The 25,999-nt window shown below is 37.1% G+C and overlaps 1 protein-coding gene across 3 annotated transcripts in view; it reads left to right on the top strand.

The window, feature by feature from the left end:
• Window positions 1-25,496, top strand: part of hs2st1 (heparan sulfate 2-O-sulfotransferase 1) — a 129,147-nt gene extending 103,651 nt beyond the window's left edge. For 2 of the 3 annotated variants that reach the window (XM_003220109.4, XM_062978048.1), the window contains exons 2-7: window positions 2,049-2,287; window positions 7,965-8,050; window positions 12,597-12,735; window positions 15,110-15,207; window positions 16,397-16,554; window positions 18,259-25,496. In XM_003220109.4, coding sequence (XP_003220157.1) covers window positions 2,049-2,287; window positions 7,965-8,050; window positions 12,597-12,735; window positions 15,110-15,207; window positions 16,397-16,554; window positions 18,259-18,485 — 947 coding nt within the window. In that variant the 3' untranslated portion in view covers window positions 18,486-25,496. Of the gene's footprint in view, window positions 1-2,048; window positions 2,288-7,964; window positions 8,051-12,596; window positions 12,742-15,109; window positions 15,208-16,396; window positions 16,555-18,258 lie in introns of all 3 variants that reach the window. The other variant, XM_008109291.3, reaches the window with a different exon arrangement.
• Window positions 25,497-25,999: the final 503 nt, after the last annotated feature.

Here is a 25,999-nt window from a genome sequence, read left to right as displayed (position 1 = left end):
GTCGATTCAGGTTTTTAAAGTTTTTTTAAAAAAATGAAAAATGTGTGAAATCTTGATGGAAATCTCTTTCCCTTTTAACAACAAAAGGAGAAATAACTATTTATACATTTATTGGAAGACTAGGGAGAAAACCCATTATATTCAGGATTTTTCTGCTGTTCATGTCTTAAATCTAGAAGCTAACCTGTAAAGGCTTTGGAGTCCTCCCAGCATTTAGAATCACTTGCACCTTTTCAGTTGATATGAAAGAGGGCAGTTTTCTTAATCCGAATACCCTAGTTGCAATTTCTGATATAGTTTTAATTTAGAAAAAAGGCTAGTGTGTAATTAAAAACTCTATCAAATTGAATACGCCCAAGGGGAACAGATAGAGGTTGTGTAGGTAACCATTAATTAGGATATCTGAACTTCTGGTATTCTGATCTAGCCATTTTTCTTTCCTTTTTTAATGTATAAGATTTGACTAAAAAGAATGTGAGAGGCTTTAAAGCCAAGAAAAGTATTGAGACTTGGAGATTGTTCAGGTATTCCTGATCATTTTTCTTCAGAGCCTTTTAGGTACAAGGATTTGAATTACTGACATAAAGTGCTTTCAGAGCATTAATAGTGACTGAATTTGTGCATATTGTTAATAATTGTGCCAGTTCGATAATTTAAAAAATTGCATAAGAATTCAACACAGGAAAATGAGCTAAGTGACAGATATAGCAAAATTGACAGACAACTGCTTGTCTGGGCATCTGGTAATCATAAGGGCCAGATCTCAACTTTGAGAATGCAATTGTACATTTTGTTAGCTTATGATGGCAGGCATTTTTCCATACTTTTCCTTTGTGTTTTCCATTGTTTTACTACTGCATTGTAAAGCCATTGAACATTTGGCTCTATTTGTTTAATTGTTTAATTGTTAAATTGTTTAATTTGTTTAATTTAATTTATTTGTATCATCTTTTTCTTATTTTCAACAAAGGTCTTTCTTTCCTAGGACCACGTTTCAATTTATATATTCCAAAGCTATATTACAGGGCCACCTAAAGCAAAAATGAATACAGAAAGGAAATGATTCCTCTTTTTCTAAAAGCTAGTTATGCGGATGCCACTAGTACAAGATTGGATCCACCCCACCCTCTTGGCCACAGATTAGATAAAAAAAGGTTGCTGTGTACTCCTTATTAGTTAAGTTATTGTCATTATATTAACGGTAATAGTATAAGTAGGAGGAAAACCAGGAAAGTTTATCATTCCTTTTGACCACATTCAATTGAGTTGCATGACCAAACTGCAAGCAAATACAGCATGGTTAGGGAAAGTAATCTAGTTTCAGGCTACACAGAAGTGACAAATATACAAATATAGAGGTGCATTTTATTGGATACTTCTATAGGCTTTACTTTGAGATAAGTTCAGTTGCTTGGAAGGATGTTATAAACTTCTACAAAAGTATGTTGGCCCAGTTTCTCTGCTGTTCAGATCAAGGAGTCTGACTCGTTCTCCTGTGCCTTTTCCTTCCATATGTCACATTTTTGTATTCAAGACAGGCACTTTGCACCTTTAATGATCATCATGTCATAAGCTGCTTCCACTTCTTTTCTTATCAGACTTGCAATTAATATCTAATTGGATTTTGCAAAGCCGTTCATTGTAATATCATACACAGGGGAGTGGGCTTAATTAAAATAAGCACAACATCCGTTTTATCTAAATTTCAGTTCTTCTTTGCAATTAATTGACTAAATCCTGAATGGTCAGTAGCTAATGTTCTGTAAAATTCATATTATGTGCAATATCATTTCATCTATCTATCATTGAAAAGTGCTAGATGTTTTATAGCAATTATTTTTAGATTGGTTGTGGGGGGATTATTGTGGCAAAAGTCTTTGAGAAGGCAAAGTTTTTTTCTTCTCGTTAACTGAATGGAAATTCTAGCTTTATGTTTTTGGTCATCCTATTTTAGCATTGCATTTGAGGAGGATTTGGTTGACTAAATAACAATATAAACACCGATTCAGTTAATAACAATATCTTGTATTTTCTGTTTCTTCTTGCAGAGAGAGCTATTGCAAAACATGAAGTCCGAGAAATTGAGCAACGTCATACAGTAGATAGCTCTCGATCAGATGTAGTTCCAGATGAAGATGAAAATGTGGTGATAATTTATAATCGAGTACCTAAAACTGCAAGCACCTCTTTTACAAACATTGCTTATGACCTTTGTGCACGGAACAAATACCATGTTCTTCATATCAACACAACCAAAAATAATCCTGTTATGTCTTTGCAAGATCAGGTAGGTTATGTTCTTTAAAATCTTATTTCATTTTAAAGAGAGCAACAAAATACTTTTTGCAGTAAAAGTGTATGTTTAGAACAAAAAGGGTGGTTCTACATGGACATTTTGTCTTGGGGCAGATCAACCCCAGGATGGATTTGACTGCCAGCCTCCGAGCTGCTATGGAGATAGGAAGAAATCCTGACTGTCTCTCCCATTCCTGTTGTAGCAATGGCCACTGAATGTAACATGGCTAGTGTCCCTTGCTCGTTGCCTCAGGAAAGGGAAAAGAAAAGGGGAGGGGAGAGGAGAAACCACCACCTCCTTCCTTCCTCCCTTATCAGATCATCTTTGTGTCCTAGCTGACTTCACTCCAGGCGATAAGCAATGGACGCTAGCCATGTTTCATAAGGTGATCACTGCTATGATGGAAATGGAAGGGAGACTGTCAGGACTCCTTTCCAACAATGAGAACAAGATGGGGACAGTAAGTACCATCCCGTGCCCCTGGGTTACCCAAGCCCAGGGAATACTGGATGGCTGTGTAAACAGTTGTCACTGGCTCTGTCTCAGACCTGGCCCAACTGATCAAAGTCATGGTTAGCTCTGGGTTTTTGGGGAATATTTGGAACAACTCATGACTTTTTCAAACACAGTTCAAAGTACTTTAACCCCACTCACCACCTTCAACTACCATTCTTCTGGCCAATCAGACAGACAGCTAAACACAGCAACGTTGTGTCTTATGTAATATTTATGTAATCGTTATTGATCTTATGTACATTGTAAATCTTGAGGGCAAATTAACATTTTATAAACTACTCTGTGTCTTTGTCACTGAGGAGTCAGGTAACAATTAAAATAAACCCAAATCGCTCCGAGCATCACGCAGCCACCTCGGAGTTGCTTCGCCTCTCCCGTTCAGGATAAAGGGTCAGGTATATTCATGCGTAAGCTTAGAACTTAGAACATAGCAAACATGTATAGATATCACTGAGTTTGAAATTAAACTTGTATAAAATACATAATATATATGTTGAATTGTTGTAAAGCAAAGCCTGAATGATAATGTTCAGTTTTCAATAAGAGCTACATATCCTCTCTCCAATGCCTTCATTTTCTTGTATCATTTTGATATTGATTAATGATATTGATTAAGGAGCCCCGGTGGCGAGGTGTGTTAAAGCACTGAGCTGCTGAACTTGCAGACCAAAAGGTCCCAGATTCAAACTCCGGGAGCGGCGTGAGCAGCCGCTGTTAGCTCCAGCTTCTGCCAACCTAGCAGTTCGAAAACATGCCGATGTGAGTAGATCAATAGGTACCGCTTTGGCGGGAAGGTAACGGCTCTCCATACAGTCATGCTGGCCACATGACCTGGAGGTGTCTACGGACAACACCGGCTCTTCGGCTTAGAAATGGAGATGAGCACCAACCCCCAGAGTTCGTCACGACTGGACTTAACGTCAGGGGAAAACCTTTACCTTTACTATTTGCTGTTACTGTACAGTAAAATAGTACTTCATCCCTGTTGATCAGTAACAAAATCTGGATTTCATTAAGTTTGTCTTCTCCTTTGCTCCTTCATATTCAGCCTGAAGTAATTTCTCTGTTTGGGTTTCTATTGCTACCCTTCAGCTCTCTTGTTTCTTTCCAGAAGTCTGTCACCAAAATCAATAATTTAATTCAGTTTTTTTCTTAGTTTTCCTCCCTATCAATGTCCAGTTCCCTTGCAGGTGACATTTCCTTCTTTATTTTATAAGCATATGCAACACTTACTAAATGTTTACTTCTAGTTTTTGTCTCTGTCCTGCTGATTGAGAAGTGCTCTACCTTAGGGAAAACTGCCTGTGTTTATGTCATTTGTTTAATATATTTATATCTCATGCTTTGAATTCCCAAATATTTCAAGAGCAATTTCATTGATCTCCAGGAATACTTTTGAATTTTGAGATGTCAATGCCACATAATACATTGTCAAATACTGTCCCATGCCCTGTGATCCATCTCCGAGGATTCTGTCATTGGTAACCCAATTTATTTTATATCTATGGAGCATATTTTTCCAAGTTTTACTGAGCTCATAAAGGTCTGTCTCGTTGTTTTTCTTTGATCCTTAGAAAAATGTGGAAACTCCCAGCTGCCAAGAACTCTGAGATCTTTATACCATTCATTTTCTACTTTTCCCTTGCAGGATTTCTTGTTCTCTATCAGAGTACATTTGATCTCTCCTTCAATTCTGCAGAGCTCATCTAAGCTTAAAACATAAACAGCTTTCATATACCAGAAGTTCAAAAATAGATTTTCAGTTATTTTTCTAAAAGTGTTGAGGAGAAAAGCTAACGTAGAAACCTGTTCACATTTTTGGGCTTTCTGGGTTAAATTCCAGAGATTATCTTCAGCTTGGAGAACTAAATGACTGTCTCTCTTCTAAAAATACATGGAAATGGGAGTAGTAAGATATGGCAACAATATTCACAAGGCTAAACAAGACCTGTTAATAGTTTATTGTATTGATTCCTAATGAATATACTCTGTTAGCATCTTTCACAAAACGTCTTTTTTATCAAATGAAGCAGTATCAAGTTGAACACTACTCTTTGTCTTGACATGAGATAAAAGTCAAAAACACTGATGCTAAAAGAATGAGTAGATGACTCCCACAACTAAAATATCACAGCAGGAAATGTAAAAACAGTTTGTCCTTAATTAAAAGGTAGAAAATTCTGGAAAAAAGAGGGGCAGTTTCATACTTTTTTGCTCAGTTCACGTTTTTTAGACCTTTCTTCCACCATCTATAAGTCACTTGATGAATGAGTGAAAAATCTGGGAGTTAAAGCAAAACATTCTTATAAAAATAAGCATTAATATTTGCAGTCTTCATACTTATAATATGATTATATTTGAGATGCTTTAGCCCAGTGTACTTTTATTTTTGATCAAGCACATATGATTGGCTGTAACATATGGCAGCATGGGACTTAATCACTGAACTTGCTATTTTCCCATGTCAGCTAGATTGTCATCCTTGAGATATTTCTCATCATTATTGTGCTTCTATCTTCTTTTTTCAACATGCAATAAGAATGTATCAGCCCTTCCTTTTTAATTTGCATTTATGACAGATTAAAAGCCTTGTAGATCTACTGTTAAGATGTATAGGTGTATTTTAAGTATTTTGAGGATGTACTATATTCACTCTCCACTTATGGCCTTCTGAGTAAGCCTTTTCTGATGTATTTTTGTTTGGCAGACTAAAAGGTTGTTTTGTCTCACAACAGATTGGAACTAGTGAAAAAATTACAGGGGAATTGAAATGTGGCATTGGGTTTAAGTAAGGTTTCCTTTCTGAAGGCTGTCACCTAGCATTACATCATTATACACGTTGTCCTAACATGTCAGAAACTTAAACTGAAATATGTCAATGGCTTACTGTGATTTACATTCAGATCCCAGTCACTCTGCCACAATGAATCAATTGATTATTGTTGTTATAAAATAACTTGTGTCTCTAATTTAACTGGTAAATTTCTCCCTTTTTAAAAAAAATCATATCTGGAACATGCAACATGCAACAACAAAAACAACAGCAATAACAACAACAACAGCAACAACAACATCTGTGTTTAGAATGTTAATTTAATTCCATCTCCCAATTGGTTTTCCATTTCTCTTTTGATAGGCAACATGTTTAGCTGTTGATTTTGTTTTGCCCCCTATGTTTACTCAGTCTGTATTCTTCCAAACCTCGCTCTTCTCTGATCAGGCTGATGCCATCCACTTTTGGGTGTTGTATGAAATTGGACCTCTTTTATAGTTGATGACATGTGCCCTTGAATGTGTGCTCTTAATCGAAGCATTTTCAACATCTTAACAGCAAAAGCACTCTCCATTTTTAAACAACTTGTCTTTGCAAGTAAGATCCCATATATCAATAGAATATTGGTCAGAGGAAGCTCTGTCATAAAAGTACAAGATTCATCTAATTCCAAATGCACTATATTCACTTTGGTTAATAGCTAAGACCATCTTGTCAGTGGCAAAAACGAAATATAGGAACTCACTTTAAACTTCAGAGTACATCTCACGATGGACTCCTTCCTGTTTTGTTTAATTTTGTTGTGTACATAATGGAGCCTAGGAAGTTTATTTAAATTTATACATCTGTTACCTTAAAATTCATGCTCTAGAATTACCATTCTGCATTAATTTGAATATAAGATTCCTTAGTTGTCTGTTGAACAGCACAACAAGCACTTTCTGCTTTAACCGAAAAGGTCATACATCTTTTATATGTTGTAATATTGTGCCAGATGCCCCCAGACCATCTCACCCCACAAAAAAGGCATAAAAACAGGCAATTTGCCCCAAAGCCTCCCCAGAGTATATTTAGCCACATAAAAGCTTCCTCCCAAGTTTCCATTATGTACCAAATTACCCTCTTTCAAAACAGTACATGACTTTTCAGTGACTTTCAGATTTGTAGAAAGAGGAGGTTGCATCCAGAAATTGGAGTATTTGTTTTCTTGACAATTAGTGACTCCTTACTCCTTCAATACAAACATATATCCTAGTATGTTTAGTTTTTGGATGTGCCATGTTGTACCACTTTCCACAATGATTGTGATACTCATATTTCTCATAACATTTAGTAAACAATCTTTGCCTGCACTACCTGGTGAAATGCTTAATACTCTAAGATTGCATAAGCCTTAAATCTTTCATTTGTGATGCACTTTCTTGGCAACATTTATTTATTTTTAAGCACCAGTCTTTATATAGCCTAAGCCGTATCTTGCATGTGCAAGAAGGAGCTATTGGCAGGCTTGGGGAAAATGACATTTGCTGAACAAGAATACTAAAAACAGGACTAAGCGTGCTCAGCAGTTTCAGAACATTGACTGGCTGCGGGAGATGCTTTTGAATGTCTGAAACTCTAAACTCTCCAAACTGCAGTGGTCAGGACTGTTTCCACTGAATGTAATATATCTTCTTAAGTCTGCCTAAGACAGTGGTTCTCAACCCGTGGGTCCCCAGATGTTTTTACCTTCAACTCCCAGAAATCCTAACAGCTGGTAAACTGGGATTTCTGGGAGTTGTAGGCCAAAAACATCTGGGGACTCACAGGTTGAGAACCACTGGCCTAAGAGTTCATGGCCTAAACCAGAATGAGCAGCTTCTAAAGGTCCAGGGCTCCATTTTCTACCCCCAGGTCTCACCAATGATAACAACAGCAATGGTTCCCTTCAGTCCTGAAGGTATCATGAAGAAATTACTGGTTTTGGTAACCCTGCAGACATTACAAAAGGATTATTTGATGTTCATAAGCTTGAGATTTTGAGAAGATTATGATCAAATGTGGTCTTATAAATGTTTCCAGACCGCATGTCCCAGCATCCCTCAACATTGACTGTGCTAGCTAGGTGCAGTGGGTTCCAGTTTGTCAACAGCTGGAGGGAATGTAGTTGCTCATCTCAATTCAAAGCAGCCTGAGCCATTGAGGAAATGTTTTTTCAATATGAAGCATAATTTTAGATAATGTCAAAAACCCAGCATTAACATATATGTCAAGTAAGTTGAGCTTGTCTACTCATTACGTTGCATCTCTTAGTAGAAGCTTCTTTCATTTAATTGCAAATATGTGATTTTGTTTAAAGTTGGATAAATACTGCATTCCCACCCATCCCTATTCTTTCAGGTACGATTTGTGAAGAACGTAACTTCCTGGAAAGAGATGAAACCAGGGTTCTATCATGGACATATATCTTTCCTGGATTTTGCAAAGTAAGCTACTGAACAAACTATTATTAAGCAATTTGAGTGAGATGTGTCTGTGTATATATGTACATGTTTGTGTGTATATATATCTACAGGGTAGCCAAAAGTCATGAAGGAATTTCAATATTTAATAGCTCCTTATTTTCTTTTTTAAAAAGTTTCAATACTATACATTATATATAGGAAATAACTTTACATTTATGTGTGAAAAATCAGGTCTTGTTATTGGTACCCAATGCCATAGCGTCATATATACCAGCAGTGACTATTGGCCCACCCTGTAGATAGATATGTATAGATATAGATAAATATTCCCTGTCATGCATCTGTTCATAGTTCATATCACACTGGCTCAGTTTAGATTTTGGTGACCTCTAATGGTCAAGATTATATATTACACTGTATGAAATTCTGTGTTTTGTTTTGTTTTGTTTACGCTGCTTTAATGTAATTGTATATCCCTCTGTGGACTTCTAATTCAATCAGTCAATTTTCTGCAGTTTCCTTTCCTTTTAGCATGTTTTGATGACTGAAACTTAAGAAACCCTACTGCCCAAATTTAATAGCTTCTGTGTACTTCAAGTGTATAATTAATATGAATCCACATTTCTCTCTTTGTTACAATGTAGACTTTCTGGGCAACCATCCAGAAAAATTAGGCTCTCTTTTTTGATGACTTTACTAATTTATGTAGTTTAAAAATCTCTGCACATCTTATTTTCAAAGTGTTTTTAAACTGTTGGTACCACCTCTTCACCAAGCGGTGGCAGTTTTGACTTAAGAGTGCAGTGTTTTAATACTTCAGAGCAGCTTGTTTTTATAAAAACATTCCACTACAGTTTGTTCACTAATATTTTAGCTCATTACATTTGTACCTCTTGTTTCAGCATGAGAGAGGTAAAATTAGAATTTCACTAAAACATTAAAGCTCTTTTAAGCCATATATTAATTGGCTTCCTAGATGCCTAGTTTAAATAGAAGTGCTGGAAGTCACTGCAGAAGATTTCAGAACCTGTTTGTCACTTTAGGCATCCAGGAAACTTTATTAACTGGAAACAGACTGTCCATTGTTCCCTAACCAGGAATACTGAACTGTACAGATTAGTAGGCATTACTGCTACCACACTGTAATGTAGTAAAGACTTTGCATCCTGTGATTCAGCTCATCTTTGGTTAAAATCACATCTCAAGCAGGATCATAGTCTTCCTAGCAGAAACAGGTAAAGTTCTTACAATAGCAATATAAATGGGGATTGAAAATGTGGCAATGTTCCATACATTTCACAAACTTCCAACTGAAATAATGTGAAGCACGCTTCTCTGCCTTAGATACAGTATGGTAGCACTGGACTCCTTTTGGAGTCCAGACAGACAACTGGACTGACAGTATATTGGAACCATTGCTGCCAAAGCAGCTCTTCAGTAGAAACTTGCTGGCAATGTTGCTTCTGATGAGGCCACAAGAGGATGTCCAGCCACATTATCAGCAAGGCTCTGCCATGGAGCTGCTTCTTGTCAACAAAACAGTGGTAGGTCTTTTTGATATGTGGACACTAGATTCAGCCCAATCCAGCTTTCTGCACATCAAAAACACTGGAGTAATTTATGGTTCTCCTTGTACTGGATTAACAGCTGGAAACAGCACTTTTGCTGCAGAACCAGCCATACGTCATGTGGATTGTTCACAGCAGGTTTGAGGTGAGTCTGTTTTGTTTGGCCACTATAGAGATGGCCTTCTATGCTCTTCTGTCACAGATCAGCCCTCTTTAATAAACTATGACTAATCTGGAGATATGATAGGTTCCAAAGTGAATTTCAGAGAGGGATGGCAGCTCCTCATTTTTATCTGGAACCCTGTTTATGACATCTGTTGTCAGAAACAAAGGGAAAACTGAGACATCAAAAGGTTTGTTTAGGGCTGCAGCTCCCACACTTTAGCTCTCCAAATATTTTGGATTTCAGCTCCCAGAATTCCTGACCGTTGGACAAACTAGCCGGGGGCTTTTGGGAGTTTGAAGTCCAAAATAACTGGAGGACCAAGGTTTGGGAATGGTGAGGGTATAAAAAGCTTTCTTATACATGCATCATAATATTGGGGAAAGAGTGCTGAATGCTGCTACATCAGGTAAAATGTTTCTACATGAAATATTACAAAGAAATAGTTGCCAAACTTAAATCTCAAAAAGCAAAGCTAAACATAAAATTACATTGCTTTTCCCAAATTTAGAAGTGCAAAATGTAATATGAATAAATTCTTGTATTGAATACATAATGAAATAATAACCTTGTGAATTGCTAGGTTAGTGTTGCTCTATCCATAATTCATAGGATAATGCTTAAAACATTCTGTAGATGCTGTAACTTTTCAGTCTAAAATTGTTTTGCCTCAAAAAAAAGTGGCTAAGCGATTTTACAAATTTCATTCGTATGCATATTTTCCTCCAGGGTCACATTATCATTGTGTGTGTGTGTGTGTGTGTGTTTTGTTACCCTTTCACCTAAATGATTTATTCTATCACCACCCCTGCAAATACTTTCTTTCTTATATTTATGGTTTTTCATTATTACAGTAATATAAAATGCTGTGTTTGCTCTTGGCATTAGACAAGAATAACTGGTGGTCATGCATTCTTGATGCTGAATGTTACCATTTTTGTACAAAGATTCTTAATCTTTTAGCATAATGCTTTGATTTAGTGTGTGTGTGTGTGCGCGCGCACGCATATGCACATGTGCTCCTCAACTGTGTTAGCATGTTTTGAATTTCAGTTCTCATCATTCAAACCAGCATAGTCAGAAATCAGGAATTTTGGGAGATGTAGATCAGAAAGATTTCTGTGTTAGGGAAAACAGGCATAGCCTATATTATCGTTCCCATCATCATCACCCTTAAAGATAACCTTAACCCTAACCCTTTACCTTTTACTAAGGTCCTTTCAGACTCCACAATTTTACTCCTGTGCTGTAGCAACATCCGAGGAATCCTGGGATTTGTAGTTTGGTGAGACACTAGAGCTCTCTGGTTGAGAACTAAATACTCCTTTCTAAACTACAAATATCAAGATTCCATAGGCATGGTAGTTAAATTGGATTTAGAGCATTATGATTGTGTAGCATAAAAGATTTCCTAGTTGTACTTAGGAATAACTTTTTACTAAATGTATAAGGAGAAATGTGTTGTCAAAGCTTTCATGGCAGGAATCACAGGGTTGTTGTGTGTTTTCCGGGCTGTATGGCCATGTTCCAGAAGTACCTCACAACCTCTGAGGATGCCTGCCATAGATGTGGGCGAAACGTCAGGAGAGAATACTTCTGGAACATGCCCATACAACCTGGAAAACACACAACAACCCTGTATAAGGAGAAAGGTGAAAGCAACAATTCTGATTAGGGGTTGTATTAGAAACTAAATCCACCATGGATAAGGAGAGGTGAGGCATATTTTGTTACATACTGGGTTATAAGAGGCATAATTTTTTTATGGTGGCAGCATCTGTGCTTTTGGGGATTCTGTTTGAGGAAACAGGAGGAGGAGGCTCCCTTTTGGGAGCCTCATGATGGTATATGATGACATTTATACTTCTTCTCTTCAAAGGTGAGGTAGTTTTCAGTAGAGGAAAACAATAAAACATAACTGTGAAACAAAACAAGATCAAGCATAAGATTCAGGAGCAGCAGCAACACAGGGCCATAACGGTTGAAAGCCTGATTACAAATACATTATAGAAGGAGTGGTCATCAAGTTTTCTCTGCAGTTGCCATGTTACTATGCGTTTGATTATTTTCCCTTAAATGTCAAGATTTGGGACTGCTGTTAAGTTTGCTAAAGTACCACATCTGAAAACAGTTATTTTTTATCAGGTAGCCAAAGCAAGGCATTGGGTTTTAATCTAAATTTACTGTATAAACTGCCAAAGTAAGGCATTGGCTTCTAATCTGCACTTATTGTATATACTTCCAGTGTAAAGCATTGGCCTCTAATTAGTACTCTTAGCTTTTTCTCTTAGCTTATCCACAGGTCATATCAAAATCAATAATTTGGGCTCCAAAATCTAAGTGAGGTTGGCTTATACACAAATATATATGGCAATTGACTTTAAAGCAAAAGTGATTTCTGAGCAACTCCTTTGTCCTCAAACCTTTCTCCCATCTGGCCATTACAGTCCCGCCAGCTGCATTATCTTTTTACTTACAAAGCATATTTTAAAAAGCCTGCATCTGTTGGACACTGAAGTATGAGACAGGACTTTGGCTGATAAAAGTCATTAGTCAAAATAAACTGAATGAATGTATGTAAATATTAAATATGCATGTTATCCATCAAAATGGAATGTATTAGGATAAGGTTTAGTGATTGCTCTTTGAAAAATATCAAAAGCATGTATATTATAGGAACTTTGAAATATAAAACACATTTTCTACTTCTTCTTCCCCCGACTGTCTTAATATGGCAAACTCAAACCATCTTTTGAAACAAACTTGACCCTAGATCCACTTTTATATCATGCAGGAAATACTTTGATTTGTCAATTGGATTCTCTTTCTGTTTCAGATTTGGTGTTAAAAAGAAACCAGTATACATCAATGTCATAAGAGATCCTATAGAACGGCTGGTTTCTTATTACTACTTCCTGCGCTTTGGTGATGATTACAGGCCTGGACTCCGAAGACGAAAGCAAGGGGATAAAAAAGTAAAAGTACATCTTCTGGTCTTTGTTTTGTTTTGTTGTTTAACCTTACTATGCAGACTATAACAGAACTTTAAAAAATCCAAGATCAAATTTGTTGAGCATAATGGGGTGAAACAAAATGTATCCTTCCATTCACAGAAGGAAGCTTTTGTGAAAGGAAGAATCTTTCACCCAGTGGAAGAATCTGCTGCATGTTTGCATGCAGTGTGCAGGGGTCAAAAACTTACTTTTTATTAGGTTCCCTTTCTATCCTATTCCATCTTCTGTTCCTTTCTGAAGTCTTCCACAATCCTTTGGAGTAGGTCTGAAGGATACATCCATGCCTCTACGTTCATACAACAAAAAGAAAAGAAAAATAAAGTCCTAATTAGAGTGAGAGGAATAATTGTTTTTATCCAGTTGCTGCCAGTTAGAAGCCTAAACTCTGCCCACTTGGTCTCCTAGCAACCTACTCAGCCCAGGGGACAGGCACGGTTAGGTCTCAGGCTTCTTCCACACTGCCTATAAAATACAGATTATCTGATTTGAACTGGATTATATGGCAGTGTAGACTCAAGGCCCTTCCACACAGCTATATTACCCATTTATAATCTTAAATTATCTGCTTTGAACTGGATTATCTTGAGTCCACACTGCCAGATAATTCACTTCAGTGTGCATTTTATACAGCTGTGTAGAAGGGACCTCATATAATCCAGTTCTAAGCAGATAATATAATATTATAAATATACAGTAGAGTCTCACTTATCCAACATAAATAGGCCGGCAGAACGTTGGATAAGTGATATGTTGGATAATAAGAAGGGATTTAGGAAAAGCCGATTAAACATCAAATTAGGTAATGATTATACAAATTAAGCACCAAACATCATGTTATACAACAAATTTGACAGAAAAAGTAGTTCAATGCTCAATAATGCTATGTTGTAATTACTGTATTTACAAATTTAGCACCAAAATATCACAATGAATTTAAAACATTGACTACAAATCATTGACTACTAAAAGGCAGACTGCGTTGGATAATCCAGAACACTGGATAAGTGAATGTTGGATAAGTGAGATTCTACTGTAATATGAAATAATTACTGTGGTAATCCAGTCCAACACAACTCTGCCATTGGACAATACAATCCAAGCACTCCCAACAGATGGCCAGCCAGCCTCTCACTAATAAGAATAAGAATATCATACAATCCTAAGGTTAGCAGATACCCCTAAGGATCATCCAATTCAACTTCCTTATATCATGCAGGAGGACACAATCCAACCACTCCTGACAGATGGCCATCCAATATCTGCACAATAATAATACACATCGAATCATAGCATCAGACAGTTAGGAGACACCCCTAAAGGCCATCCAGTCCAACCCAATTCTGCCATGCAGGACACAATCCAAGCACTCCCAACAGATGGCCACCCAGCCTCTCAATACTAATACTACTACTACTACTAATAATAACAACAACAACATCATACAATCCTAAGGATTGGAGTGACCCCTAAGGATCATCCAGATCAACTTCCTTCTACCATGCAGGAGGACACAATCCAAGCACTCCTGACAGATGGCCATCCAGCCTCTACATAATAATGATGATGAAGATTATGATGATTATGATGATAATAATAATAATAGAAGCATAGAATCCAAGAGTTTGGAGAGACCCCTAAGGGCCATCCAGCCCAACCCTTTCTACTATGCAGCAGGACACAATCCAAGCATTCACAACACATGGACAATGTATAAATACTATACAATACTACACAGGGACATAGACCCCCTCTAACCTCACCACTTTCACAGTACACAAACAACCAAATGCATACTAAACATAAAGACAACCATACAACAGACATTCAATACCACCACTACCTCAACAAGTTCTCACCAACATCATCAGACAATGCCACAGCAACGTGTGGCTGGGCACAGCTAGTAAAATATAATTTAAATACTTTAAAGATGGACAGTTTTCCTCTTCAGAAGTCAAATCATGGTGTGCTGCTCTGACTTGCTCTGATCGTTTCAGGCCATGGGTACAACATGCTGAGGCAATTGCAAATACCTAATACCTGCTGCACAACATTGCTGCAATAATTGCTTTTTGATCACCAGCCGTTGCATGCCAGGAACCGCACTGCACGGCTTTCTGGCTTTGCATGACCTTTCTGTGGTGCCCATAAGTGGGGGTCCACACAAGCACGGTTGATGCCTGCAGGCCCATTTCTGAAAATGGGCCTCATCATAATGTACTGTGAAACCAGGCACTTGTATCCCACATTAATTCAGGAGCATAAGCACATTAAGAAGTTTGATATGCAAGATGAAAATTGATAGCTTACCCTTGAGTTTTTGTCTTTGTTCCAGACCTTTGATGAATGTGTAGCAGCTGGAGGCTCCGATTGTGCCCCTGAGAAACTCTGGCTTCAAATTCCATTCTTCTGTGGCCACAGCTCTGAATGTTGGTAAGAATATAAAGTTGGCTTAAACCATGTGTCATATATGTTATTAATGTGAATTTTAAGAAATCAGAAGGTGTAGCATAGCCTCAGTTTGAAGTGGGGGGATAATGCTTCAACAAGAGCATTTTGTGGTCCTACGAGAACATTATGTTATATGTTGTGAAGAGCATGAACCATTTCCAGACTAAACCTTTTGAAATTCAGGTGTTAGTGACTGGATCAATTGAATAAAAACTTCTTTGTAGAAGGGATTTTTCTCCTATGCAGATTGTTAATACAATATAAAAGGGAAAAAAATATAAAAAGGCAAAATCTATAGCCCCTTTTAGTTCTAACTACGGAAATAACATTTACAGCAGTTACAATGGATGGACAAATGTGTGTCCATCACAATTGAACCAATTATTTCCTGAATGTTCTCAGGAAATTAAAGTTTGGAAGTTGAGTTGTCGTATGCAGTAGTAGTTGAGGTCAAATCTTATCACACTTCAGTCAATGAAAAGAGAGTGAGAAAAAAGAGTGAAATTTTTAAAATTAAAATAATACTTCCCATAACACATTGTGCTTGAAGATCACTTGGAAGTATAACAAATTTCCCTCACTACACTTCTGCGTAGGAGATAAATGTGTAAATGGATGATGAGGATGACAAATAATTATTGACAGAAAGCAGGAAAAAGTGCTTGGAAAATATAAAATGTTGTAGAAATGCTTAACCTTTCTACAAACCCAAAATTCCACTCCTTGTTTCTCCTCTTACAAAGCAGTCTTGCCCCAATGCAAATAATACTTAATATGTTAATGAAGATTTCTGCAAGGTTGAAATGTGTATTTTTCCATTTTTATGCAGTGTCTAAGATATTATTGAAATCTTAGATGGAACAGCAAAACTTTCCACCTTGAATTATTGCATTAAAATCTTGAAAAAGGCATCAGTGTTATCAAGACATTAGAAATCCGAGCCATAAATCTTTTGACATCTAACCTAGGCAATGAAGAGAGCGAAAAGTGGGAAACAAGGAAAAAAGGAAAGGAAATTAAAAATGTGTGTGGCTGAAACTTTGTTTTCTTGCCTGTGCAAAGATAACAGCCAAGCCATTCTTTTAGCCTGGTGTTTGAATATCTAAATGAAGGGAGCCAAAATTCTTGGCAGACATCAAAACCTTCCTGTAATTACTTTTTATCGTTTTAGGAATGTGGGAAGCAGATGGGCTTTGGAACAAGCCAAATACAACTTGATTAATGAATATTTCCTAGTGGGAGTTACTGAAGAGCTTGAAGACTTTATTATGTTGCTGGAGGCAGCTTTGCCCCGCTTTTTCAGGGGTGCTACAGAATTATATCGCACAGGTATTTAAGTTGCTGCAAACTTGTCCACCATTTGTCTTTTAAAATCTTTACTTTTTAGTACTGTGTGGGCGACTTGTGGCATTCCAGAGGTTGTTGAACTGCAGCTCCTGTTATCCCTCACCACTAGCTACACTTCTTGGGTTCTTGGGACTTGCAGTCTTAACAACATCTGCAGAACCACAAGTTGCCTATTCTTACAAGAATGAACTGTTTTTCTAAGACTGTGGTCCTTGGGGAGAAAAGATGCAGAGATAATTGCATTGGCTGCTTCATCCTTTGGTATTTGGCAGTACATGTGTGGTTTGTCCACTGTTTTTCTCTCTGCTTAGAGCTGAGAAAATAAACAGTTCTGTCATAGCCTTGTAGGGTTCAGATTCACAGCATTGTGAGCATAGCTTAAAAGTACTATTTAGAGTTCCAACTTGCTTTTAGTTACATTTTCATAGTAACTATTTGCTTTTTCACTGATAACTATTTACAATACTGTAGTTACTAAAATAATGATTTTTAAAAGGTAGAATAGTTACTTTTAAAACTTACTGCAGTAACGTTACTGTGATGATACCAAACACACTCCTCTTCTGTCCACTTTGTTATTATCTCAATGCCATAACAGAAGAAGGAGGCACAGTATGAACCATATTTGAATCATATTTCTTCTCTTATCATTTATACAAGTAACCTAACTGTTCCAGTTAGCATAGTAAATGAATCAAGTTATTTCTTATTAAATTGCAGTCATGCTGTACACTGTCATCACTGGAAAACAAAATTAATTCCAAATAATTTACTATTTGTGGCTAGTTAATCCCAAGATTTATTTCTGAGATGGAATGTGGTCATTCAGTGAACAATTCGCTCTGTGAGTTGCTGAGTGGAAGGAGATTAGCAAGTAAGCCAAATGCAACTCTGTCAAAGAATTTGGGGGATCAGATAGGATTTATCTGCCAGACATTCTGAATATCAAACACATATTTCAATGATCAGTGATAGGTGCTCCCCTTGACAAATCTGCAGGTAGCTTTTTGCAAACTTCCTTATTGTGTTGTCAGATTAGCATCCAAAATAAAGAAGGTATAGCAATAGAACTACTTTCTCTCTGGATTTTTTTTTAGTTATGCTAGAAAATAATGGAACCTTAAGAAGCTGTTTGAGAGAGGAAAGGTATACGTATACTCTAGGGATCTATACTGTAAGCACATTGTTAATGGTATATGCTTATGATAAACAGCCAGGATGTCTTGCTTCCTCGCATGCTGTGAATTCTGTGAAACAAATTGCCCAATTGTTATGTGGTCTGGGTTTTTATTAACTTGATTATCAATAGTACTGAATTTCCAAATAGGCATTAATCATGATTGAAACCGGTGCCATAAATGGATGTGATGAGGAAATGCAGTTCCCTGTGCAAACACTTCCGCTTTATGGTTTCAGTAATTAAGCAATTTAAACAGTGGGAGGAATGTGCATGGTGAGAGCACACTAATGCACATGCATTTATGCTTAGTGCGGGGCTTCCAGTCTCTCCAACCCAAAGGCTTAATAAATCTTGGTCCAAGTTATGACATTTTATGTACCCATTTAGTAACCTGCTGACTAAAGAGTACTCTTCCACACCAGCTTTCTGGTCTGTGTTGTGTTCTTCTGGGAATATTCTGGCTGTAAATCAAAGTGAAATTACAACTGTATATATTTTGCTTTTAGGCAAGAAGTCTCATCTTAGAAAGACAACAGAGAAAAAACTCCCCACAAAAGAAACCATTGCCAAGCTGCAGCAGTCTGAAATATGGAAAATGGAGAATGAGTTCTATGAATTTGCACTGGAACAATTTCAGTTTGTCAGAGCGCATGCAGTTCGGGAAAAAGACGGGGAACTATATATCCTGGCACAAAACTTTTTCTATGAAAAGATCTATCCTAAATCGAACTAAGAACAATGCTTCTCTTTAGGTTAAGGGACTAAACCTTGTGGCCACATCCTTATTCTCAGCCCCAACTCCTAAATCAGCTGAGGCACTTCATTCTTGAGGTCGATAGAATGAATGTACTGTGGATTGCTCAAAGAAGATGGCTACTGTTTAGATAATGGTGATAATTCAAAATTATAGGCTTCAGTTTTAATATTCACACAGGAAGTTGCTACTCTACACTTGAAGAACCCACCCATAATTACAGAAACTATATAGCAATTATAGCTGAAACTGTAAAGATGAAAACCTTCCTTTATGTGCTTTTTGATTCACAAGACGACTTATTTTACTTAACCTTTTGGGAAGAGGACGCTTTTGGTTCCCTAGCCTCAGAGCGGAGATTTGGGTTGTACACACATATGAATAATGTTAATAACTGGCTGAAATTTGTGCTTTGTTCTTGTAAATTCATATCACATAACATTCACTGGAATGTTCAATCATGTTCTGCTAAGAAATGCTGCAGCTGGTCTTGCCCATATTTGTAAACATGGGCTTTCATTTTGAGAATCCAGAACTGATGATCAGTGTGTTTAAAAATTCAGATCCCATAGTGATGTTGTCAAAAGGCCAGAAATGAAGACAGTTTTTCATTAATCCCTCTGAACTTCTAACCGATGTTGGGAAAGCTCTCTTTAAGAAGCTGGCTTTTGCCTGCACATCAATATAAAACAAATAGTGAAATCTGTCTCATTGTTCCATTGATTCTTTGTATTTTAAATAACTACTGGTGAATCCATATTATGACTCAAATAGTGAGCTGTGGTATGGTTAGGGTTTTCCTACTTAGATACTTTTACCTGTAGAATATTTTTACTAAGGTGCTTTATAATGTGTTTTAAAGCATTGCATTTGCAAAAAGAGTGAAATGCTGTAAATAATGCACATTTTATGTATTCGGACCGAAAGGTTACAAGTAATAGTTTCAAGTGTTTTGCACCCGTTTTGTTGTATGTGCAGTAAAATCAACCCATCTGCTGTTAAAATTCCAGTTTTGAGTTAACCCTTCAACATTGCTGAAATGCACTTCACTGACCTCAACAACGTTTAAATGCACAGGAGCCCCTTTTTCAGAAAACTACATAATCTGCATCCTTTTTTCATGCTTTATAAAGGAAAAGGAAAACGGAAGCATGCGGCCTAGTCAAGAGAGATACAAAGAAATTAACGTCAGTGTGTTCATGGAACTGCCTTATGTTAACTTCCGTAAACTTGCATTTGCCAGGATTAGCACCTTATAGTACATACTCAAGGTTGTTTGGCACTTGGTTGGATACTGGGATGCAACAAAATATGTGAAAATTACTTAAAATGCTCTATCTGTACATTTCTGCCATATTTTAAAATGTGTATTAAAGTTTGAAGGGTTTTTTTCCAGTTTCATTAAGTTCAGCCTTTGAACTTCACATTTTATAGAGACTAGAGAGGCAGTGTAGATGTATTGATAAGGAAACCTTACCCAAATCATTTATCTGCTATACCATCACAAAGAGGTCAACTGTCTATAAACTGAATATTTTAATGCCAAAAGCATGGTCTATTATAATGAGACTGTTAAGTAAAACTTTTAATTTGCTGTATTCTTTATTTTGCCATCTCCTGAAAGATTTAAAAATAGCACCGCTTTGCCAAGTAGTTTCTTCTTTTCAGTTAGCAGCAATTACCTTTGTTCTTCTGATGTGCTACCATGAGCCAGTGTGTTGTGTAGCCACGTTACCCCAGATGAACGAGTACAGGAAAATGAAATAAACTTTTATTGGACCAACTGGCTACTTAAACTATAGCAGGCTTGTCAGCCAGTGCATTCAACCTCAGGTGTTGCTGTGTAAAGCACAGCTTAAATTGTGATGGTTGAGGGCTAATGGCTATGCATTGAGCCAGTTTGAATCTGTTCTTACACTGAATCAATCAGAATTTGAGTTTGTACCTCCATAATGAGAGGCAGTGTAGCATGGCATGAGTTCTTGCCAACATACAGACTCAAAGCGCTATTGTGGAAATGATTTCCAAAGCTTTAGTATGCATCCTGTGAGTTAATGCCACAGTACATGACTTCATGAGGTGGTTTGACTGCTGTTTCTGGCAAAATCTCCACTATGTGGACACTGCAAAGTGAACGTGTGTAAATTTATTACATGTTAGGTATATTGCTTTGGTCATTCAGGTTTATTTTTAATATTCAGGCAGCAATTGTGTGCACAGTTACCTAAGAGTGAAGCCTTTTGGCTGCAGTTGGCTCGACTCCCGTGTAAATATCTATAGGATTACACTGGCAACATAATGAAAAAAATGGGCAGCAAGTGGATAAAATAAATAGAAGGCACTTTCATGATTCCCAAAGTGCTCCTCTTTGGCACATGCTGCTCATACTTTAGCTTAATTGTAAGTCACGGCTGGAATTTCCGGAATTTTATTCAACTGTAAGAGACAATATTACCAGATACCGTCACTGTTCAGTATAGATAATGAATCTGGTGATAATTTGGATCTTTCTAATTTGAACAATTGTAAAACTGTAGACAGAGCTGTAAAAATATTGAAAGAAAAGCAGAGTTATATGGCACCTTGATGCATATGTTACGGTATACACATTTGTGGACCAGCAGCCACTTCATAAGGTTTGTGTAGTGAGACTTAAATTAGAAATTAGGTCAAAATTAGAAGTGTTGCATTGCATTGTAATGAAAAAAAAAAGTATTTTGAGGAAAATTCCCCCACTGTATTCTCTTAAACAAACAAGCTGTACTTTCTTCTGACATGCTTTGCATGAAGCACTTGCAAGTTGCTTTTAAAGAGAGCACTCACAGAGGTGTTAAAGTTTACAACATGAAATGCAGGCATTTAAAGTTGTTACAATACATTGGTAAGTTTACAGAAGTAAATGGAAATGTCACTGACATTATCGGTTCATTTTAACAGTATTACAAGATTTTACATAGGTATTGTTTATTCAAGAATGTCTTATGCATAGTGTTGGCATTGCAAATGCAAAAATAGTCTCAAAGTTGTAATAACTGTAAAGAAAATAGTCATTGGTCATGCTTGGACATAGCAACAAGCTGACATTTAAGAGCATTCTGGTTTATCAACATACTGGATGGTGTCAGCTAAATGTGATCTTGTCCGTAGGATGCGCTTATCTCTGACTTGGGTCTCCCTGGCAAACTAGAAAATGAATCTTGTGTTTGTTGTGTTGATAATTCCCAGCCTTGGCAAGAAGAAAACAGACGGGCTTCCTGCTAAATTGAAAGATGATAGTAAACAGGGGTTTTCAGGCAGCGCACTGCTCATCCTTGATAAACTATGTTTCATATGGAGCCCAGACTTACAGTATTTGAATGTGGCCTGTATTTGAATCTCAGTACTAAAAGAAAGGATCCCCGGTGACGCAGTGGGTTAAACCGCTGAGCTGCTGAAATTGCTGACCGAAAGGTCAGCGGTTGGCATCTGGAGAGCGGGGTGAGCTCCCGCTGTTAGTCCCAGCTTCTGCTAATCTAGCAGTTCGAAAACATGCAAATGTGAGTAGATCAATAGGTACCACTCTGACAGGAAGGTAACTGCGCTCCATGCAGTCATGCCGGCCACATGACCTTGGAGGCGTCTACAGACCATGGTTTAGAAATGGAGATGAGCACCAACCCCCAGAGTCGGACACAACTAGACTTAATATCAAGGGAATACCTTTACCTTTACCTTAGTCAGGGCATATAAATCTTTGGTATACTATTTATTTACATCCACATGGCCAAAATACACTAGTCTTTGTTACAGGTGTTTATCTCTTGTTCCCTAAATCACTACTTTTCAACCTCCATTATTCTAGAATATTTCAAGTGCATTTCAACTTTCAACAAGCCTTTTTTCCCTGAGTCAGGGGTGGGGGGTATTTGAAGATGAAGGTAGGTAGATTTTTTTTTTTTGCAAACTGTTCAGGATAACAGGTTTGTTGTTTGGCTCCTTCTTAAAATCTACACTGCAACCCAAATGATTGTTTTGCTTTAAAACATACTTTTAAAAGTTCAAGAATTAACAAAACTCTTCCTCCCCTTTAAAGTTTAATATAGTAAGCAGAAATTTTTCTTCCTCCAAAAGCAGGATAATGCATCCAAAAAAAGCTTGGATGGATTTTCCACCCAACTTCTTTCTTAATAATTTGAAAACCTATTTCCTGAACAAGTGAGTATTTCTGATACAGGGAATTGGATGCAGTTGAAGCTAAGGATGGGCAGCCGCTCTGCTAGAACACAGAATTGATTTAGTAACAGTACCCAACTATCAGTTGTGTCCCGGACATATAAACTAGTTTCTCTCTTCTCCAACTTTCCCTGACAATCTCTGAATGCAATCCCAAACCGTAGTTTCAAACAGCTATCCCAAATGACACCAACTTTGTGTTACTTCAGAAATGATAAGCTGCGAAGAGAAAAGCTTGTTGGAATATTGTTTTGTAAACTGGCTTGTAAACCAGCTTCAAGGTGTGGTTTTAGATTCTCGATTGGTGCTTTGCAAATAATGTGTGTTTAAGGCCGTCATTTGGAGTTCTAACTTTTTCAGGAGGGTTTTATTTTTTGCTTTCACATTATTTTACGTGGCAAGTCCAATCTTAATTTTAGAAGTCCTCCATAAAATACAATTAACTGACATAAAATGGAACTTCCCTTTGCCTGGACAGGGGCAGAAACATTCTTTATTCAGCTGAAACATTTTGGAAGTAGAATAGACCTAACCCACTGATTCAAAACTATGAATATATTCTTCTGAATGCAGCTGTTAAAGTTCTGATTATGAAATTGTGAGAAAAGGTAGTCAAGAAAAGCCAGTGCTGACAAAACGAATGTGCAAAAGCAGCTAAATGCATTTCTAGCTAAGCAGTAATCCCTACTTTACTTCCAAATCCAATTGCACATACTGAGCTAGCTCTTAGCAACAGGGGGCACTGTTTCACCAGCAGTAAACCTGTATGAAATTTGCATTTAAGTAGGCTTAAACAGAGGTGGGAAAGCACTGCCCTCAATCTAAATTCAAAATCTTTTTAAAATGTACTGTTTGGGCCTCTGACAAGATCAGTCTGCTTAATACCTACCGCATTGGGAAGATGAAGGGGGTGATATGAAAAAGAAGGGATCCAGAAGACAGGGAAGAATGAAAGTGATAAAAGTTCGTCTGTGGCCTCACCAACTACCAACATCAGTCCCACCCTGGCATGTAGACCCTGACTAAAGAAACCTGAGCTTCGTTTCAGGTTGGGGGTTAGTTGGGGGAGACACTGTATCTCTATTTTTATATATCTTGCAAAGACAAATATTCAGATGTTTTACCTAGCTGTCAAAATCATCTTAATCAAAATCTTCATCATATAGTAAGTATTTTCTCTGATCCAGTGAATTATTACTGATGTAAGTGCTGCTCATCCTACTTGAGATATTTATAAGGAGGACATACATCATCGAGCACATAGGTTCTTGCCTTCATTTAAATAAATGAGAAGCTTACATGTGCAAGTACACTCTGTGGCTGTGAAACTGGGACATAAGTATGTTGATCCGTATATTGCTGAACTGCACTATATTTCTGGTATCAGTCTATATTTTAGAGTGAGAAATTGGCAAAACCACCTCTGGGTATTTCTTGGCTAAGAAACCACATTGATACACTAATCCGCATTATTGTTGAGCAGTTCCAGCATTCTGTTGTGTATAAAGCCCAAAAGCGAGCCTACTTTAGTCTTTCTAACTCAATCTTTTTAGAATTGTCAGTCTTTATCATTTCAATGCCTTTAGATCTTTTGTTCCACATATCCTGAAGATTCCTTTAAAATTTCTAAATCTAAATATTTGTTGCATATTCTGATTACTGGAACCTTTTTGGAAAAGCTAAACATGCAGAGCTTTGTCCAAATAATAGTTAGTTTCTGATGGAAACCAGGACTGATACATAAAATGTCAGCATTTCTACAAATACATGCTTGTATATTGTGTCCATCATACATGGAGTTGTTCAGATATTGTGTATTCATGCAACCTTGAGTTCTTCTTAAATTATTTGAAATGGGAGCTGAAATGTACAACCACTTCTGAAATGTAGAAGTGGAAACTTTCATAATGTGGATTGCCCTTGGGACTTTTTGTATGTTTCAGTATGAGCAACTGCCTGTCCTTTTCCCTCCTAAACATTTGCTTCTGTTTAAGACCCTTCAATTCTAGCTCTGTGCTCTTTGGAGTAAAGCCCCACTGATTTCATTGTGTTTTGCTTCCAAGTAGTACTACATAAGGATGAAACCCAAGTAAAAGTCAAGATCTATCACAGGTACTGAAACTGTTTTGTACATAGATACATGTACGCCACCTAAGCTGTACTGCCGAGAGTGTTCTGAAAAGGGTCTATCACGTGCACTGCCAATTTAGCTCTTAAAAGTGGAGTGTTTTGTGACTACTAGAGAGAGTGTAATCAATGATTAGTTGCCAGGATATCTCCTATTTTAAGCCCATGTAGCTATGTGACCTTCTGTGGCACCTATTTATAAGCTGAAGTCCTTGTTGTGAAGATTTTTATAGCAGGTTTGCTTTTAAAAATCTGTTTAGATGCTTGTATTTCTCTCGTGCTTAAATTCTGGACAACAAAGCTGTAGCTTCTCTAATCGAGCATTTCAGAAGCAGCGCTGAATGTAATGTTGAGAACATGGATTGTGCCTCATTATTTTTTAAATACACACAGCTAAATAGTGCCTTTCCCCCTCCCGTCACAATCCATGTTAGAGAAGATGAGCACCCCTCTCTGTTTTCCTTTCTCGTCACACACAGGTTCAGTTGTGCAATACTCTCCCAAATTTAAAACCATTTTGTCACATCTGTTTGTGATAATTGCTTCGTTTCTTTTCCTTATTTTGCTGAGAGCTTTCTGTTGTTTAAGTGTTTCAGTTGATTACCTGATGCAAATGATACATGAAATAAAATGCCCACTGGGAATAGGGGAGGATGGTCTGATGTCGTTTTTTTTTCAAAAAAGAAAAAAAATCTTGTAAATAATAAAATGGCTTTTCATGTTTTTGGTACTCATTATGAAAATGCAGGCAGCGGAGATCAAAAATATAAATATTGTAGGAACTTCTTTTACCATTGTTTCATAACCTTCATTTGTCCTAATATGCCTTAGAATTAGGACGTCGCTTTCCATTCTTGGCAGTGAGAGCTTTGACAAAAAATGTAGAAGGAAGTCGAGGTCTCACTTAGAGGAAAGTCTTGTATTAATTATAAAGCTAGATGGATTAATATGTAAATATAGTTATGGATGATAATGGAGTTATAGCATGCTGAAACGGAAACCAATTTAAGGTGGGTAGGTGAAGAAATCGAAACAAATCAAAGTGGTTTAGTGGAAATCAAGCCATTGGGAATAATTGCATAAGAATCTTTCCAGATGACTCACTTTGTTAAAGTGCTTGCTTTGATCTCTTAATGGGATAGTTCTTAAATATT

The sequence above is a fragment of the Anolis carolinensis genome, chromosome 4 (genome assembly GCF_035594765.1).
Source record: "Anolis carolinensis isolate JA03-04 chromosome 4, rAnoCar3.1.pri, whole genome shotgun sequence".
NCBI classification, from domain to species: Eukaryota; Metazoa; Chordata; class Lepidosauria; order Squamata; family Dactyloidae; genus Anolis; species Anolis carolinensis.
Note: the sequence above shows the minus strand (reverse complement) of the source record. Positions and strands in the feature narration are given on the sequence as shown.